Genomic DNA, 16,630 nt, shown 5'->3' with positions numbered 1-16,630 from the left:
GTGTCCGCCATGCCTTCCTCTGCTTCAGGTTTATGTGGATACTGATTCACCCAAACAGCATACCCAGTCATCACAGCGTCTCAAGACGTCTCAAGATGTCTCAATAAGAAGAATCAAGACGTCTCAAGACATTGGTGCACATCAAGACATCTTAGGACATCTTAAGACAAAAATCTGAAGACATGCACCCATGTCTTAAGACATGCAATTGCAGGAAATGGGATGCTCTCAGACAGTATTTTGTGTCTTGAAGACATTAAGTGTCTTGAGATGTCTTAAGACATAGTTTTTTTGTCTTAAGACCTTCAAATCTTAAGATGGCTTAAGATTAATTTTAAGACAGACTGCAAGATGCCTTTGCAGCCTGTCTTAAAATTAAAACATTGTTAAGCTATCTTGTTTCAACAGGAGTTTTATGGTTATAATTTTGCGTACTTATTTTCATGTAAAATCTTATATAGTGTTATTATTTGCAAAACACGACTATGGTAAAAATGTTTTTTCTCCAGATTTCATATGATGCAGTAACTCCTGCAGGAGCAAATATACTAAAAAAGTATTAGTGAAGACTTAATGCTTAGGTTGTGGCATCTGGTTAAATGTATTACAATGCAAAAAAAAACACATTTAGCTGTAATATTGATAGTAGTACCATACTAAGCCCAGGTAGCAGGCCATACAGGCTTTCAATGGTACTGTACATTACCCAATACACTTTATAGCGCTTCACATTCACCCACTCACACACACACTGACACAGTAAAAATGGCAATAATAAGATTAATGATTTTTTTTTTTTTTTTTTGCAATTTCTGGGGGGGGGGGGGGGGGAAATCACACAACATAAAGACATGGCAATTTGTTTTAATGTATGATGCAGAAAAAATGCCAATAACTATGTGATAAAATGAACAATGTCAAACAAAGTACACACACAGTGCTCAAAACATGATTGATGACACTATGCACCCTCCATGTCCTGGACTGCCTTGGTAGCCTTAGCCTGTGTATCCTGTCCCTCCTTTAAGGCCTTAAGCCAGGCCTGCAGGTATACGTTCACAGTGTCTTTGCAGGACTCGTTCAACTCTCTCCCACTGCTAAGGACATGGGCGAAGGCAATTCTTGTACCCCTTGTCACCAGTCTGTCCACATCTGCCTCCGTACTCTCACATGTTAATGTCCTTGCCCGTCTCCGGAGTTCTACAAACATAGTGTACCTGCAATTAGAAAAACAAAAATGGAAATATATTAAGAGACCCTGAGTATGTGGGGGAACCACAAGACTTTGATAAATCTTTGTGATGACAGTACAGCAAGTCTCTTATCTGCATACAGAAGAGATATAGCAAAAGAGCATGACATGGTAAAGAAAGATGTAATGTGCAGAGCTTTGCAATTAGAACACCTATATACAAATACTACATTATTAACCTTTCGTACCTATAGTTAATGAACCATTTATTAATGGTTTTGATCTGCAGGCCTGTTACCAGCAGTTCGGTCTTGTCTTCTGTGGAGGGGTATCTTTTATGAAGAAAGAGAGCCTTGCTCTTCTCCAGTGCCCTCTTCTGTCCACCCTCATTGGCTGAAAAAAAAAACAAATAAACAACGATACAGAGGGTTTTAAACCAGGGCTTTGAACCAATTTTTTTCCCCAATCGGTTCGTTCCGAACAGAAACAGAATTATAACGTGTCCGGTTATGAGTTCCACCAATAAATTGACGTTCCCGAACCGGTTAGAACAAAAAAATACTGTTCCCGGAACGGTTAATTTCGTTCCTTTCGTTTTACAAATATAGCTATTGATATTGTGTTTGGAATGAGCGTTTTACTTAACGATGGATCGTAATTTACCTCTTATTTAAGATGTGTAGCTCTAGTGGAGACACCGCTCTCTCTCCATTCAGTCAGCGAATGTGTGATGTGATGTCACACAGGAAGTGAACCTCAGCCGTCATGGTAACGTACGCAGAATAAATAATTACTTTTTTTTTTTAGTTAATTAGGCAACAAAAACTTTGAGGAACGAAATAAACCGGTATTAACCGGGTACCATTATTTTTAAATAAGTGTTCCAGTTCCAGAACATAAAAAATAATAACGTTTCCGGTTTCGTTTCTGTTCCCTGTAAAATACAAAAAGTTCCTGGTTTTCGTTTTTGTTCCTTGAACCGGTTCAAAGCCCTGTTTTAAACACCATATACTCTAGAAGTCATACATTATTTTCCTTTTATTCTCTTACCTATCATCCTGTTCCTTGCATTGAGGTGGTAGGGGCATGTACATGCCAGACAGGGACAGCATGCCCCATCCTCTCGTCCGGCTGACCCTGATGCGATAAGTCGAAGACAAGAGTCTATACAGGAGCTATGACAGCTCTCCATTCCATTTTCTATATTAACATGCATTTCATAGTATTGCTTAAACCTCAACATATTTTTCAACCTCCTCCTCCAAGAATGACATGCCCAAATTTAAAAGGCTGCAGTTTCAAAAATACAGGGGCAGGCTGAATACTTTTTGTCATCTGTGACATAAAAACTGTTTGCTAAAGAGGTCAGAATCAAGATATGTGGGTCTGAAAATATTCATTTGAAAACACAATTTATTTTTATTACTCACTCAACGCTTTCACTCACCTCGAACAAATCTCCCTTTGTTGGTGCCAAATCTTGATAGGTTTGACACCAGGATTTGTCCCCTTGTCTCCCGCTGTCCTCTCCTCTCGTCCCCTCTGCTCCTGTCTTCTACTAAATTACAAAGAATTTCAGCTGGCATGGTCCATGCTTTACTTTTTTAAATGGTATTAAAGTATGCTCTGATTCATATAGACTGTTCTGGTTCAGAATCAGACATGCAAACATGTTTTTCCTACTTTTCAGTAGGAAAAACAAGCATTTACATCTCTTATGAAAAAGTAGCGAGTAAGCAAGTGATCTCTAGTGGTTCAGATGCAACATTTGACACATACATATTAAATGGTCTGTCCTGTCACTACAATATTCAATTCAATTCAATTAATTTTATTTATATAGGGCCAATTCAGGAAACATGTTATTAAGGCACTTTCGGGAGTAAAATTCAATCAGATTATACAGATTGGTAAAAAATGTCATATCTAAATGATGAGTATTGTATTTAAATAGCATTGCATAAAATGATTTGTTGAGCTCAGCCTGATGAAAACATTAACACGTTTTATTAACATAAAACTCAGTTAGCAATCACACACGCAGCTCAATGTTGTCCCTGTGTGATGTTCAGGGACAGGTCAGGACAATCTGAGGACAGCTCTGAGGTTGAAGTTTAATGTAATAATGCAGGTGAGCTACCTACATTCGTATGGACAATGTCAGCTGATCAGCTGTAGCCGCTACTCTCTGTCCTAAGGTTATTTGTAATGTTAGCTAACATGAAGTGCAGCCTACTGCTGACTCATAACTTAAAATTGTGTGTCGTTTTTTACAAACTGTGTACACAGTGACAGTTAGTTAGTTACAGATATCACAAACCTTGATTTTCTTCTTCACTGCTTGACTCGTTCCCATATCTTGGCAGCGGCATTTCCGTGATGTTCCTCGCCTCCCAGTCCCCGTGAATGCAACGGTTGACGCACGAGCTCCGGTGCGTTCGGTCCTGACTCAGTCCGTTTGCAACAGTGTAACAACGGTCAGTTAACTGACGGCGCGTGCCAACTCAGAGCGCTACATTAAAGCACACATCAGTGACAGTTGGCCGAGCGAGCAGCTGACGTTTTCTTGAATAAAATGCTGAGACTTCGCTCCAGAAACGAGGTCCGTCGTCCTCTAAGAGTCAGAGAAGACGCAGAAGGTAAGTTGCATCTATCTACAATTTTTGGTAAGGCAGGCGGCTTATACTGGATGTTTTAAGACTAGCAAGTGTTAGCATCTTGCCTTACAACAGACAGTAGCGTGATGGACTTGGGGGTCCAACACACACACCGCCACATTATTTTACTGCGGTAATGCCATCTGTGATTCAGAAGCCCCTCTGTGAAAAATGTAAAAGCTTCTTAAAAAGTACTTAACACCGTTTCTGCCAATATTTTGCACAGTCAGGAGGAAAATAACAGAGGTGACATTAAACGAGATGAGCGGAAAAAGACAGATTTAGCTTCTAAACAGGGGTGTCCACAGTAGGTCCTTTGATTGCGGGTGACCTGCATGTTTTAGATGTTTCCCTGCTTAAGCACATCTAAATCAGATGATTTTAGATTAACAAAACCCTGTTAATCAGCCACCAATGACAACATGGCGGTGCTGAAGCAGGAAAACATCTAAAACATGCAGGACACCAGCCCTGGAGGACTGGAGGTGGACACACCTGTTCTAAATGGTACTCTAACGGTAGACAACACAACACAGTTTTTCTAATCTTCAACTATTATAATTACTCTATTGCCAGAGATTTAAAAAAATCCTTAGCAGAAGTTTTTAGTGTTTTTGAAATATATAAATCAATTTTTACTTACATTTTGACCCGAGTAAATTACTTAATTACTTTGGAACCCCCCTCCCTTTAACTGAATAAAGAATTAAATGTAGAAGCAGAAAATCAGCCTGAATGGATTTTATGCTGAACATAAAAAAATGTGTAATAGTGTTATTCAGTGGGCAAAATATTCTGTGGATCATAGCATGTAAATTTTGATTATTATTGTTATATGGTGTGTGCGCACGTATAACATAACTATGATTAGCCAATCAATCAAGCAACAGTGTCACTGTAGCTGACGCAAAAAAAGGGTGTTTTATTTTGGTATTTATTTTGTGTGTTTACTAAGACTACAAGATTTGTCATGTGACTGACATCTATTGGTGAATTTGAGTACTGCGCCAAGAGCGGAACTGGTACGGAGCACATGTTCAAATAACAGACTTGCTGCATACAGACAGAAGACAAAGACGGCTAGCTGGACATTTTTTGATTCAAAACACGGATATATGGTTGGAAAACTTCTCCTAAGTGTTTGGTCAGAAGGCGCACATGGTATGTTTATGTATTTTATTCTGTAAGGTTTGTTTTGTTGTAAATGCTATTAAGCTAACACCTGTGTTTATAATGTTCATTCATTATAGTTTTTCACTGTGTTTGCTGGCAAAAAAGAAGATTTGCTGTGTGGCTAAGAAAAATAAAAGCTGGTCAAACATCAGTTGGAGCGTGGCTTTAATCTGAACCAGATGAAAAACCTTTGGGAGCGGTTACAGTGAAAAACGTAGCCAGCAGGAGTCAGCGGTTCCTGGAGCTCTCCACCCCGTGCTTCGATGACGGCAGCCCGCAAGAACTACAGCATTTCACTCTAGGTGAAATGAAGAAGACCGTGGCAACATTTTGGAACTTTGCAGTTATGCATTAAATGCCAAAGCATCAACCTGAGGATCAGATCAGACTGTATATTTGAGTTTGAGTTAAGAAAAAAAAAAAGAAAAAAAAAAGGTTTGAGTTAAGAAGAAAATTAAGAAAAAGTTATAAGTTAACTGTGTACTCTAGATATTTTAAGTTTTGTTAAGGGTGTTTGTTGCCTTTCTAAAGTGTGACATTTTAACCAACATCGAGGTTTAAGTTTCCTTTCATGTTTTAAAATATTTAATCCAGATTGTTGTTGGAAATGGAACAGAGTACATCAAACACTCGTGTCTTAGAGCAAATCCTTTTAGCTCTAGAAGTTGAAAAGGCACAATTAAAGGAGAGATTAGAAACAGAACTTGAAGAAGCAGACAGACAAGAAGTTGAGATACGCATTGGGGAAATTCAAGCAGACCTTGAAATACATAAAATAGGACTAGTTCAGCCAACATCTCAAGGCAAAACAGAAGTGAGACGCTCAGAGCGTCAAAGATACTTGACAGAAAAGATGCAGGTGTTTAAGCGAAGTGAAATATTAAGCAAAGAAAGGAAGTTTATGTCAACATATGTGAACTTTAAAGCAGAGATTCAACTCACTAGGTGAAAACTCAAAAAATAATGCTCCAAAGAAGAACTTGTAGAAATGATTAAGTCAGTGGAAAAATGGGAGTCAAACCTGCAAGAAAATTATGAGACTTTACGTGCACTGACTACACCATCTCAGGATATGAGAAGGAAAATGGATAGCTGCAATTCAGTTTCAACTGAAATGATTCTGCTTTTGAAAAGGCGTTATGCAGATATTGATAAGGAGTTTGATGAAGTAGCTGTGAAAGAATCACTCCTTCACTTACTTAAAAGAGAAGATGCAAAGTCCATCTATGGCTCAACTGTATCTAGAGCTGAAAAAAGTAGCCAACGCAGTTATAGTCAACAAGGAAGTGACTTATCTGCGAGGAAAGCTGAAGCAGCTGCGCGTTTGGCATCTAAACAAGCCGAAATAAGCAGAGAAATGGAAATATCTGCTCAGAGAAAGGAGATATTAGCTCAACAAGAGAGGTTAAAAATGTTGGAAAATCAAAGAGACCTTGAGGCCATAGAGGTTGAATATAAAGTGTATGCTGAAGAGGAATCAAAATTAAATGCTGAAATAGAAAATAGCAAAGTAAAGAGTACTTTGTCAGTCAGTCAGCTTCCCGAACAGCATGACAGTCTTCCATGCACGCAGGTACAGAAGAGTATAGTACTGCCTTCCTCTCAAGGTCAACCAAGCCAGGCCTCACAAAGTGTTTTAGTACCTCAGTTTGATACCAAAACAGTGCCAAGAGAATCTGAGGTCTCTCTTGTTCAAGCATTAAAGGAATCCCTTGCTGTGACTAGACTTCCAACACCAGAGCCATTTACATTTACTGGAGATCCTCTCAGATTTGTGGAGTGGAGCACCTGCTTTAAGACACTAATTGAAAACAGTTGTTCAGATTCGGCTCAAAGGCTGTTTTATTTGAAAAAATACATTGGTGGAGAAACACTTAGTATCTTGGAAGGAACATTCTACAGAAGCGATGAGGAAGCCTACAATCAGGCTTGGGATGCACTGAACAAACACTATGGCCATCCATTCGTGGTTCAAAGAGCCTTTCGGGGAAAACTGAACAGTTGGCCAAAGATTGGATCGAAGGAGTCACTTAAATTAAGAGAGTTTAGTGATTTCCTTATTTCATGTAAAAATGCTATGCCCATGTGCAAGGCCTCAAAGTTTTAGATGATTGTGAGGAAAATCAGAAGATACTAATGAAACTTCCTGATTGGACAACGACACGCTGGAACCGGCATGTCACAAAGATGTTGGATGAAGGAAAGGAATATCCAGGCTTTGCAGAGTTTGCAGACTTTGTGGCAGAAGAAGCGTGTATAGCCTGCAATCCAGTTTCTTCTCTGTTTGCCCTGAAAAACACTTTTGAAAAACCTGAAAAAGAACAAAAAAGTATGAAAGCCAGAGCTCTGGTAACATCAACAAATGTGTCTAAGAATGCACAATCCACAATTGCAACTGATGGCAACAAAAATTCAAAACTTAGCCTTTCATCATCTCAGAACAAAAAGCAAATTGAATGCATTTGCTGCAAACAAAATCATTTCATCTACAAGTGTGGAAAGTTTTCCTGAATGACTCTTGAAGAAAAGAAAAAGTTCATAAATAACAATATGTGCTTTGCTTGCCTTAGAGTTGGTCATATTTCTAAAAACTGCAGACAAAGAGTAACATGTAATGTGTGCAGAAGAAACCACCCTTCTCTTCATGAAGATCGTTCAGTGCACAAACCAGAAGTCCCACCACATGAAGAAAATGAGAGTGTCTCATTAAGTGTGAGGATGGGGAACAGTGATCGCACTTCAATGATTGTTCCAGTTTGGCTTTCATGTGCAAAAACAGAGAAACCAGAGATGTTAGTTTACGCTTTGCTAGACACGCAGAGCAGCAACACTTTTATTGACCAGGACATGTGTGAAAAAATGCAAGCAACCACAGAACCAGTTAAGTTAAAACTGACAACAATGACTGACAGAGGTTCAATCATGCAGAGTGAACGGGTTGATGGACTAAGAGGATACCATTCTCAAGAGTTTATTGAGTTGCCACCTACATATACTCGAGAATACATTCCTTTAGAGAAAAGCAGTATTCCAAACCGAGAAACAGCAAAGAAGTGGCCCCACCTACTCAGCATAGAAAATGAAATGCCAGATCTTTTGGAATGTCCTGTAGCTCTTCTCATTGGTTATGACTGCGCTAGAGCTCTAAAACTCAGGAATGTCATACCAGGAAAAGATTATGACCCCTATGCAATTAAAACAGACTTAGGTTGGAGTATCGTGGGATGTTCTAATCCCTCGACAAGTCCCATGAATGTAACTGGGATTTGCAATCACATCATAGTGAAAGAGCTACCATTGATCATACCTGCCTCAGTGATTAAAGCTCTTGAAACTGATTTTCTGGACACAAATTCTAAAGAAGGGAACATATCTCAAGAGGATATTCAGTTTCTAGAAATGTTGAAGGTTGACATTCACTATAATCAAAAGGGTCATTTGGAGATGCTTCTACCCTTCAGAGAACGTCCAAAACTTCCAAATAACAAACAGCTTGCGACAGTTCGACTAGGACATTTGAAAAGAAAAATGGATAAAAATCCAAAATACAAAGAGGATTACATAAAGTTCATGGAGAATGTCTTTAAAGATGGTGATGCAGAGGAAGCAGTTGACCTCCAAAGGGATGGTAACATGGTACATTCCGCACCACAGCGTGTATCATCCTAAAAAACCAGAAAAAATTAGAGTTGTTTTTGACTGCTCTGCTAAACATGAAGGCACCTCTTTAAATGATCACTTACTCACAGGCCCAGATATGATAAATGATTTAGCAGGAATATTGTGCAGATTTCGTGAGCACAAAATTGCAATTATGTGCGATGTGGAAAAAATGTTTCACCGCTTTCACGTAAGCCCAGAGGATCGAGATTTCCTAAGGTTCCTGTGGTGGAAAGATGGAAATACCAACACTGAACCCAAGGAATATCGCATGCGAGTGCACATCTTTGGTGCAGTGTCGTCTCCTGGATGTGCTAACTATGGCATGAAATACCTTGCAAGTGAGCACGAAAAAGAATATCCCTTAGCCTCCAGCTTTATTAACAAAAACTTCTATGTAGATGATGGGCTAATCAGTATTGATTCAGTCAACAAAGCAAAGCAGTTGGTCACTGAAGCGCAAGAAGTGTGTGCTAAAGCAAAATTGCGCTTACACAAATTTGTGTCCAACAACAAAGAAGTCCTGAGCGTTATTCCAGAAACAGAACGAGCCAGCAACCCAAATGATGTAAGTCTGAACTCCTCAGAGAAGCACTTACAAAGTGTTTTGGGAGTTAAATGGAACATTGAAGATGACATGTTTTCCTTCAATGTCACTCTCAAAGAAAGGCCTGCCACACGTCGAGGAATCCTAGCAACAGTCGCAAGTGTGTATGATCCGTTAGGTTTTCTTTCCCCTTACACTTTAACTGGAAAACAAATACTCCAGGAGATGTGCAAACGTGGTGTTGAATGGGACGAACCTATTCCATGTGCACAGAAGACAAAATGGGAAGCTTGGCTCAGAGAATGGGACAATCTCCAAAATGTTCAGATACCAGGATGTTTTGTTCCAGAAAACCTTGGTAAAGTCAGAAAGACTGAAATGCATCATTTTTCAGATGCTAGTAACAGTGGCTATGGACAGTGTTCATACATCAGGATTGTTACTAATGAACAAGTGCACTGTACGCTAGTCATGGGTAAAGCAAGAGTGGCTCCAACAAGAATAATTACAATCCCACGCCTTGAGCTCACTGCAGCATGTGTTTCTGCTACTGTAAGTAACTTCCTCAAGGAAGAGCTGGAGCTAAAAATTGATGGAGTTTTTCTGGACAGATTCAAAAGTGACGCTTGGATACATAAAAAATGACGCTCGACGCTTTCATGTATTTGTGGCGAATAGAGTACAGAAAGTAAGAGACGTTACGGATCCAGAACGATGACTTTATGTGGAAACTGATCAAAACCCAGCAGATACAATAAAATACAATGAGTCGGCACTAAAGGTTACATAAATGTAGATAAGTAATCTTTAAGATGTTAGGTCAGATAATTTATGTACCAGGTTTTTGAGAGAAAATTACAAGATTTAATTTTGTCCAATGCATGCTGAATGTAAATCTTTTGTAATTTTGGTGGCAGTGTAGCTGACGCAGAAAAAGGGAGTTTTATTTTGTTATTTGTTTATTTTGTGTGTTTACTAAGACTACAAGATTTGTCATGTGACTGACATCTATTGGTGAATTTGAGTACTGCGCCAAGAGCGGAACTGGTACGGAGCACATGTTCAAATAAGAGACTTGCTGCATACAGACAGAAGACAAAGACGGCTAGCTGGACATTTTTTGGATTCAAAACACGGACATATGGTTGGAAAACTTCTCCTAAGTGTTTGGTCAGAAGGAGCACACGGTATGTTTATTCTGTAAGGTTTGTTTTGTTGTAAATGCTATTAAGCTAACACCTGTGTTTATAATGTTCATTCATTATAGTTTTTCACTGTGTTTGCTGGCAAAAAAGAAGATTTGCTGTGTGGCTAAGAAAAATAAAAGCTGGTCAAACATCAGTTGGAGCGTGGCTTTAATCTGAACCAGACGAAAAACCTTTGGGAGCGGTTACTGTCAATGTAGGCTAATTTCATGTAAGTGAAATATTTAATTTTATTTGGTTTTCACTACTTATTAATTGTTTCTTTTAACAAGCTATTTAATTGTCTTGTGCTGCAGTGCATGAATTTATTAGGTTATTTTTCATCAGTCATCACCATTAATATTAGAAATTTTATTGATCACAGACTATTTTGCTTTTGTGCCTCTTAAGTTCACAATGAGTAGGACTCTGATGAAGGCAGTGAGCAGCATGACAACGAGCAAGACATGCCTCAGTCAGAAGAGGACATGAAAATAGACGCTGGGGAAGCTCCTGAGCCAGAGGACTTTGAAGATGCCGAAAATGAAATGGTAAGCTTATACCAGAACTAGATGTTACTTTATGTCTTTTCTGTCACCAACAGTCCAGTTGATATACTGTAATAATGCATTGGCATTTTCTGTATAAAGCACAGTAAATAGCAATGCATTACCACAATGTATCAATGTGTAAGACTGTACTTACAAACTTACTAGATGTTAAGAAAATAAAACAACAATACATAATTTCCACATTCATAACTGCTGGAACATTTATTACGGTATATTCAAATTATTAAGGTTTTTAAAGGGATATGTATATTTTTATGTGTTTGTTCAAACCTTGCATCTACAGGTGGATCCTTATCCATTCAGTTCTTTCACTGAGGCAGCCTTGAGCCTTTTCTTTGAAACATCTGGTATTTCAGAGAGTACCTTTTCTAGCTTACTAGAAATCCTGTCACATGACAGTTTCAGGAAAGAGGATGTACCACCAAATGTCAGTGTTTTCAAGGTAGGTAAAGCAAATTTTGGATACCGTGGCTCTGTAGCATCAACTTTCAATGTGCACTCACATAGGGTCATGTTAGCAAAGTTGCAAGTAAAGAAATAGGCCTTGGTATAAGATTCTGTGCTTATTTCATTTGACTGTTTTATCCCAATTCAGAGGATCAGGAAAAAGTTACCCAAGGTGCCCATTAGTGTACATGGTGATGATTCCCATTTCTACCATTTTGATATGGAGAAGACAGTGGACAACATCTTAAAACAGAATACACACATGGCCAAAATGACATTTGTGCCAGTGACAGACTGCCACAGGGATGCCTTCAATTCAAGGCTCTTTCATGAGAGCAAGCTTTTTTGCATACAGTCTGTAAAGACCAATGCGGGCAAGGTAAACTCTGACTTTTTTTTTTAAAGCACTCACCAAAAAAGATGCAGGTTATCATTTCATGTAGGTTTAATCACCTTTTTCAGGTATCTGCTCTCAACATCATCAAAGTCAACACAGACCGGAGAGGTCAACTTGCACGAGTGGAGTCAATTGCTTTTGATAGCTCTAAAAAGGACTTGGTCCTCAGGTGCAGACTGCTGTTCCGTGGTCTGGAAATGAGAAATCATCAGCAATATCACCATATAACACCAGTCAGAGACCAAATCTTTGTCTCCGATGCAGTTGAGTCCATTAGTTTAGATGCTGTGGTGAGAAAAATGCCAAATATTGAACAGTACACTGGTCACTACTTGAACAGCCTTCACTCTGCCACAGCTTTTGCAGAGCCAAGCAGCAGGTTCATCAGAGATGCATCAGCTCTCCCTGCTCATTGCAGTCAGGGACAGCAACACAGAGACCTCCCCACAGGTACAGTAGGATTTCTCATCGTCACTGGACATGAGAAATATGGATAAACATGTTAATTTAAAAGAGTGAAACTTCCAAAAGTTAAACATGAACATGTATGAATTAGCCTAATTCTTATTTTCTTCAAGGAGTTCCAGTGCTCCCATTGTACATCCATTTATATTTTGATGGGTTTGGGCTGTACAGGCGGAAGTACCATTCCACCAATGGGATGTACTTTTCCCTGGGTAATTTGCCCCGTTCTGATGGGGCAAAAAGGGTAAATATGGCCATCATAGGTCTTGGAGAACCAGGTAGCACAGTCACTACATTGAGATGCAAACATTTATTGTTTGAATTGTGTCATATAGGATTCTATTAAGTTTATTTTCTTTCCAAACCGGGAACATCATTTCAGCAGTCTATGGATGCCATTACGTCATACATAAAGAAACTGCAGGAAGGTTATTACGCAGACTGTCCTTTCTATGGGGGTGAGGTGTTTGTCTGTGGAGGAATTGGTGAAATCAATGCATACATGCCCCAGGCAAACCACTGTGCCAACTGTTTGTCGTCAACTGCAAACAAGAGGTTAGATTATTATTTTTACAAGCTATTAAGTTTTGTTGTGTATTGTGCAATATCTTGATCTTCCTAATCTTTTTTACTTTGACGTCTCTTAGATGTAGGATTTGTACAGTCGACAAGGCCGACCTCTCCAACCCACAGGCTGCCAGTGAAGCACCCCGCAGGACAAAGGCCAACACAGTTAACATTATAACAACCATGTCTGAAATGGGTGTTGTAGAGAGGAAACAACATGAAACAGAGACTGGGATCCTGTATAGCCTGAACAATCAGCTGTTCTCCAATGACATTGTCATTGAACCACACATTCAGGTAAATGTTTTGTATCTGTAGCAACAATGACACTCTGTGCAGCCATATCTGGACTGAACATTTCCTGCTCTGCCTTGCGTTAAAAGGAATTAAAATAGAAAGTGGGTATGAAACAATACAACAGGTGCTGGTGAAGATTCTCAGTCATCCAGGTCATGGTCATTCCAAAAAAGTAAAATACAAAACAACTGGACTTTTTTCCGAAGTTTGAAGACGTTTTGCTTCCTATCCAGGAAGCTTTCTCAACTCAAAAAGTCTGGAGTAATGTGGAGTCGCAAGCTTTGTTGGGTAGCAGTATAAAGCTTGTGACTCCACATTACTTCAGACTTTTTGAATTGAGAAAGCTTCCTGGATAGGAAGCAAAACGTCTTCAAACTTCGAAAAAAAGTCCAGTTGTTTTGTTTTTTACTTTTTTTGATATACAACAGGTGGGTTTGTAATTTGTTTCAGACAAGGATAGATCACTTCCATCTTGATGCTCTCGGTGTTGCAAGACTGCAAATAAGTCTGATTTGGGGCAACATGAAGGTACAAGTCCAAAAGTTTGTTAGTGATCTGATTGTTACCATCGACAGACCTCACTGGCTCAAACAGGTAACTATAGTTATTCAGGGAATGTTCTTTTTTTAAAATGGATCTATCCTTTATAACTTTTTTTTTGCTACGAAGCGATGAAATTCATCACACAACACATTGTTCTTTCAGATCCCAGATCTTCATCACTTGGCATGTGCCACTGGATGCGAGGTGCTACATCTTATTCAGATTTGGCCCTTGGCCCCTTTGGCCCCTTTGGCCCTGGTCCAGACGCAACAATTGCCGCCTTGTCACCAAAGCCAACAACTTGCTCAGTGGCTACTTGTCTTCAATCCGATCAGCAAGTCTGACTGATGAGGAGGCAAACCAACTCCAGGTCCAAATTAGTGACCATCACAGACTATTTGAGAGGGTAATTTTCATTTAATTATGTTCTGCCTTCAATACTACCATACGTTTATAGATTGAAAAACTTTTTGTTTACATCTTTTTAAGATTTGGAAGGCAGATGTGGCAAACCAGGCCAACATTCATTGTGGCTATCACATTGGGGAGCAAATTGATATGCTGGGCCACCCTATGATTGGTGACTGCAACCGCTTTGAGTGATACCACCAGAGGATCAAGGACTTGAGTAGGTAAATTTTCCATACATTTCATATACTAGGTCCTGAGGGTGTTTGAAGCTCAGTTTTGATATTTTTGTTGTACTTCAGTTATCGCTCACAAAAATGGTGTCAATATTGAAAAATCAATGGTGAAGAGGATTGCTGTGTTGGATACCCTTTGCACACTGTCAACTCCAAATGATGAAACAGCAGAAAATACATCTGTCCCCGGGCTTCCAGGCTACGCCCCGGTTTACAGGCCATCAGGATCAGCCACAGTGATATCTGCAGCTGACATGGGCTTGGTAGGGACATGGGCTTGGCAGGGAAATCTATGTTACAAAAATTATTAAAATTAAAATTATTAAAATTTATTTATTAAAATATTCTTGGATGTTCCATCAACGATGACTAAAAAAAGGTAAAAACATTATTTTATTTATTGTAATTAATTTCTTAACAGGGTTGCACATTGGAAACCAAATGCCAGAGCTATCCCACCTGAAAGTGTCAAAAATGATGCGCCAGCCAGACCTCATGGAGAGAATGGGGGATAGAGTCCTGACACAGGAAGAGATCTTCCTTGGCCCAAAGGTGTGACTCCTGTAGTTAATCTCAATCCAGTACAGGAAAATACATATTAATAAATATTAATTATACATTGTAAGGTACTGTAAGCACTGTCTTCTCGTATGGGAACATCATTAACATAATTTACTTTTATTCCCAAGGTTTGGATAATGGGAAAACATGTGATCAATGTCATTAACAACCCTCTCTCTGGGCAACCAGAGAGATGCATTAAACACCAAACTGCCACACTGTCCCCACAAAAATATAAGTACGTTATCAATGTTTATCATTTGTGTAATAGCAGTAGTAATGTACTGAATTCAGAATATTTTTTCAGCCAAATTCACAAAAGGATGGCGCAGAGCAGCAATAGTACCAGCAACACAACATACTGCATAGCATTTCCCAGAAGCTGTGCATCATTTTGTGTATTATACTCTTGGATATTTATCTAAATAAATGGAATACACCTTTTATAATATACCTTTTTAATGAATGCAAGTGTTTTAAAAATATTTAATCTCATTCACAGATTTGATGTAATGACTCTCAGAGTTGGCTCATTTGTGGAGATAGCCCCCTTCAACCGAACCCATGTGAATGACAGTGACAGGCAACCAGTGAAAATCACAACCATATGGGCTACAATCTCTGGTAAAGTAGTTACATCTTGAATATAATGTGTAAACAGGATTATAGAGAAACCAGGCAATGTAAACCTGATAGCATAATGCATAACACTAGGTTAAGTTACAGTTTTACTAGAGATCATTTTTGTATCCCATAGCACAATGTTTCTCCCCAGATATTCCACTGGTCCTGTTTGAGGGTACCACTTTCTTGCTGCAACGCACAGAAGACCCACTGACAGGCTGCAAACAGTATCAAGAAGGCGGAATTTTTTTTTTCCAACATCACCCATCACTGACACCCTCCTGTTCCTCCACCACAAATGCTTCTGGGAGCCAATTGAAAACCTTGGGATCGGGACAAAGTCTGCTGCCACCAATGGACAGTATTGTCAATTAGTTGAAAAAAAAAATCATTCACAATCCAAGGAACAAATTGTTTCTTAGAAATGCATATCTACACTCTTATACAGAGTAACCTTACCACACACACACACACACACACACACACACACACACACACACACATGCAGATAACTTGATGTCAAACCTAACCTTCTTAACATGTACAGTATGTGCAATAATTGCAATACATTGAACTGTATTTCCCTATGTTTTATTATTAAATACTCAGTGTGTCATATAGGGTTTGTCATTCTTTTATATAAACAAATAATTTGTAAACTATTATCAAGGAATAGTGGATTGTGATATTTTACTAAATTTTAGTTCTAAGACGTCTTCAGATATCTCAAGACATCTTCGTATTTCCAAGACATCTTGAGACATCTCAAGTCATCTCAAGACATCTTAAGACCATGTCTATAGACACGTCTTATAGACACGTCTTGACTTACCAAGACATCTCAGCAAATGTGTCTTGAGATGCGGCGATGGCTGGGTATGAGGAGAGTGAGTCGCAACCTGAAATGAAACAGGAGCACATGAAACTAATCCCACGTCCGTGGGACTGGTTGCCCGGAGTTGTGATGGAAGAGCCTCCAACATCTCTGCTGCTTTATGATGGTCAGTACGTTCCATGCCATGGTGTCGACTTAAAAGCTCATGTTTCAAAAGAACCTTGTCAGTTACATCACAGACAATTTGATAAGTATTAGTAGAGTT

General features: G+C 39.1%; 2 protein-coding genes across 2 annotated transcripts; one reads left to right on the top strand and one right to left on the bottom strand.

Annotated features, from left to right (window-relative positions):
• Window positions 1–860: 860 nt before the first annotated feature.
• LOC118560198 lies at window positions 861–4,860 on the bottom strand. The gene is made up of 5 exons (XM_036131024.1): window positions 3,513–4,860; window positions 2,640–2,747; window positions 2,243–2,329; window positions 1,441–1,585; window positions 861–1,217 (listed from the first exon to the last, which is right to left on the bottom strand). Exons 1-5 carry the CDS (start codon window positions 3,562–3,564, stop codon window positions 962–964), a joined length of 648 nt encoding a protein of 215 aa, XP_035986917.1. The 5' UTR covers window positions 3,565–4,860; the 3' UTR covers window positions 861–961.
• A 3,426-nt stretch (window positions 4,861–8,286) lies between these two features.
• Window positions 8,287–16,100, top strand: LOC118560197. Its single transcript, XM_036131023.1, has 13 exons — window positions 8,287–10,416; window positions 10,497–10,645; window positions 10,825–10,964; window positions 11,269–12,849; window positions 12,942–13,158; window positions 13,609–13,752; window positions 13,864–14,107; window positions 14,191–14,329; window positions 14,412–14,608; window positions 14,767–14,897; window positions 15,035–15,144; window positions 15,214–15,530; window positions 15,682–16,100. The coding sequence occupies exon 1, from the start codon at window positions 8,600–8,602 to the stop codon at window positions 9,872–9,874; it is 1,275 nt and encodes a 424-aa protein (XP_035986916.1). The 5' UTR covers window positions 8,287–8,599; the 3' UTR covers window positions 9,875–10,416; window positions 10,497–10,645; window positions 10,825–10,964; window positions 11,269–12,849; window positions 12,942–13,158; window positions 13,609–13,752; window positions 13,864–14,107; window positions 14,191–14,329; window positions 14,412–14,608; window positions 14,767–14,897; window positions 15,035–15,144; window positions 15,214–15,530; window positions 15,682–16,100.
• Window positions 16,101–16,630: the final 530 nt, after the last annotated feature.

Source organism: Fundulus heteroclitus, unplaced genomic scaffold (genome assembly GCF_011125445.2).
Source record: "Fundulus heteroclitus isolate FHET01 unplaced genomic scaffold, MU-UCD_Fhet_4.1 scaffold_40, whole genome shotgun sequence".
Lineage (NCBI taxonomy): Eukaryota > Metazoa > Chordata > Actinopteri > Cyprinodontiformes > Fundulidae > Fundulus > Fundulus heteroclitus.
Note: the sequence above shows the minus strand (reverse complement) of the source record. Positions and strands in the feature narration are given on the sequence as shown.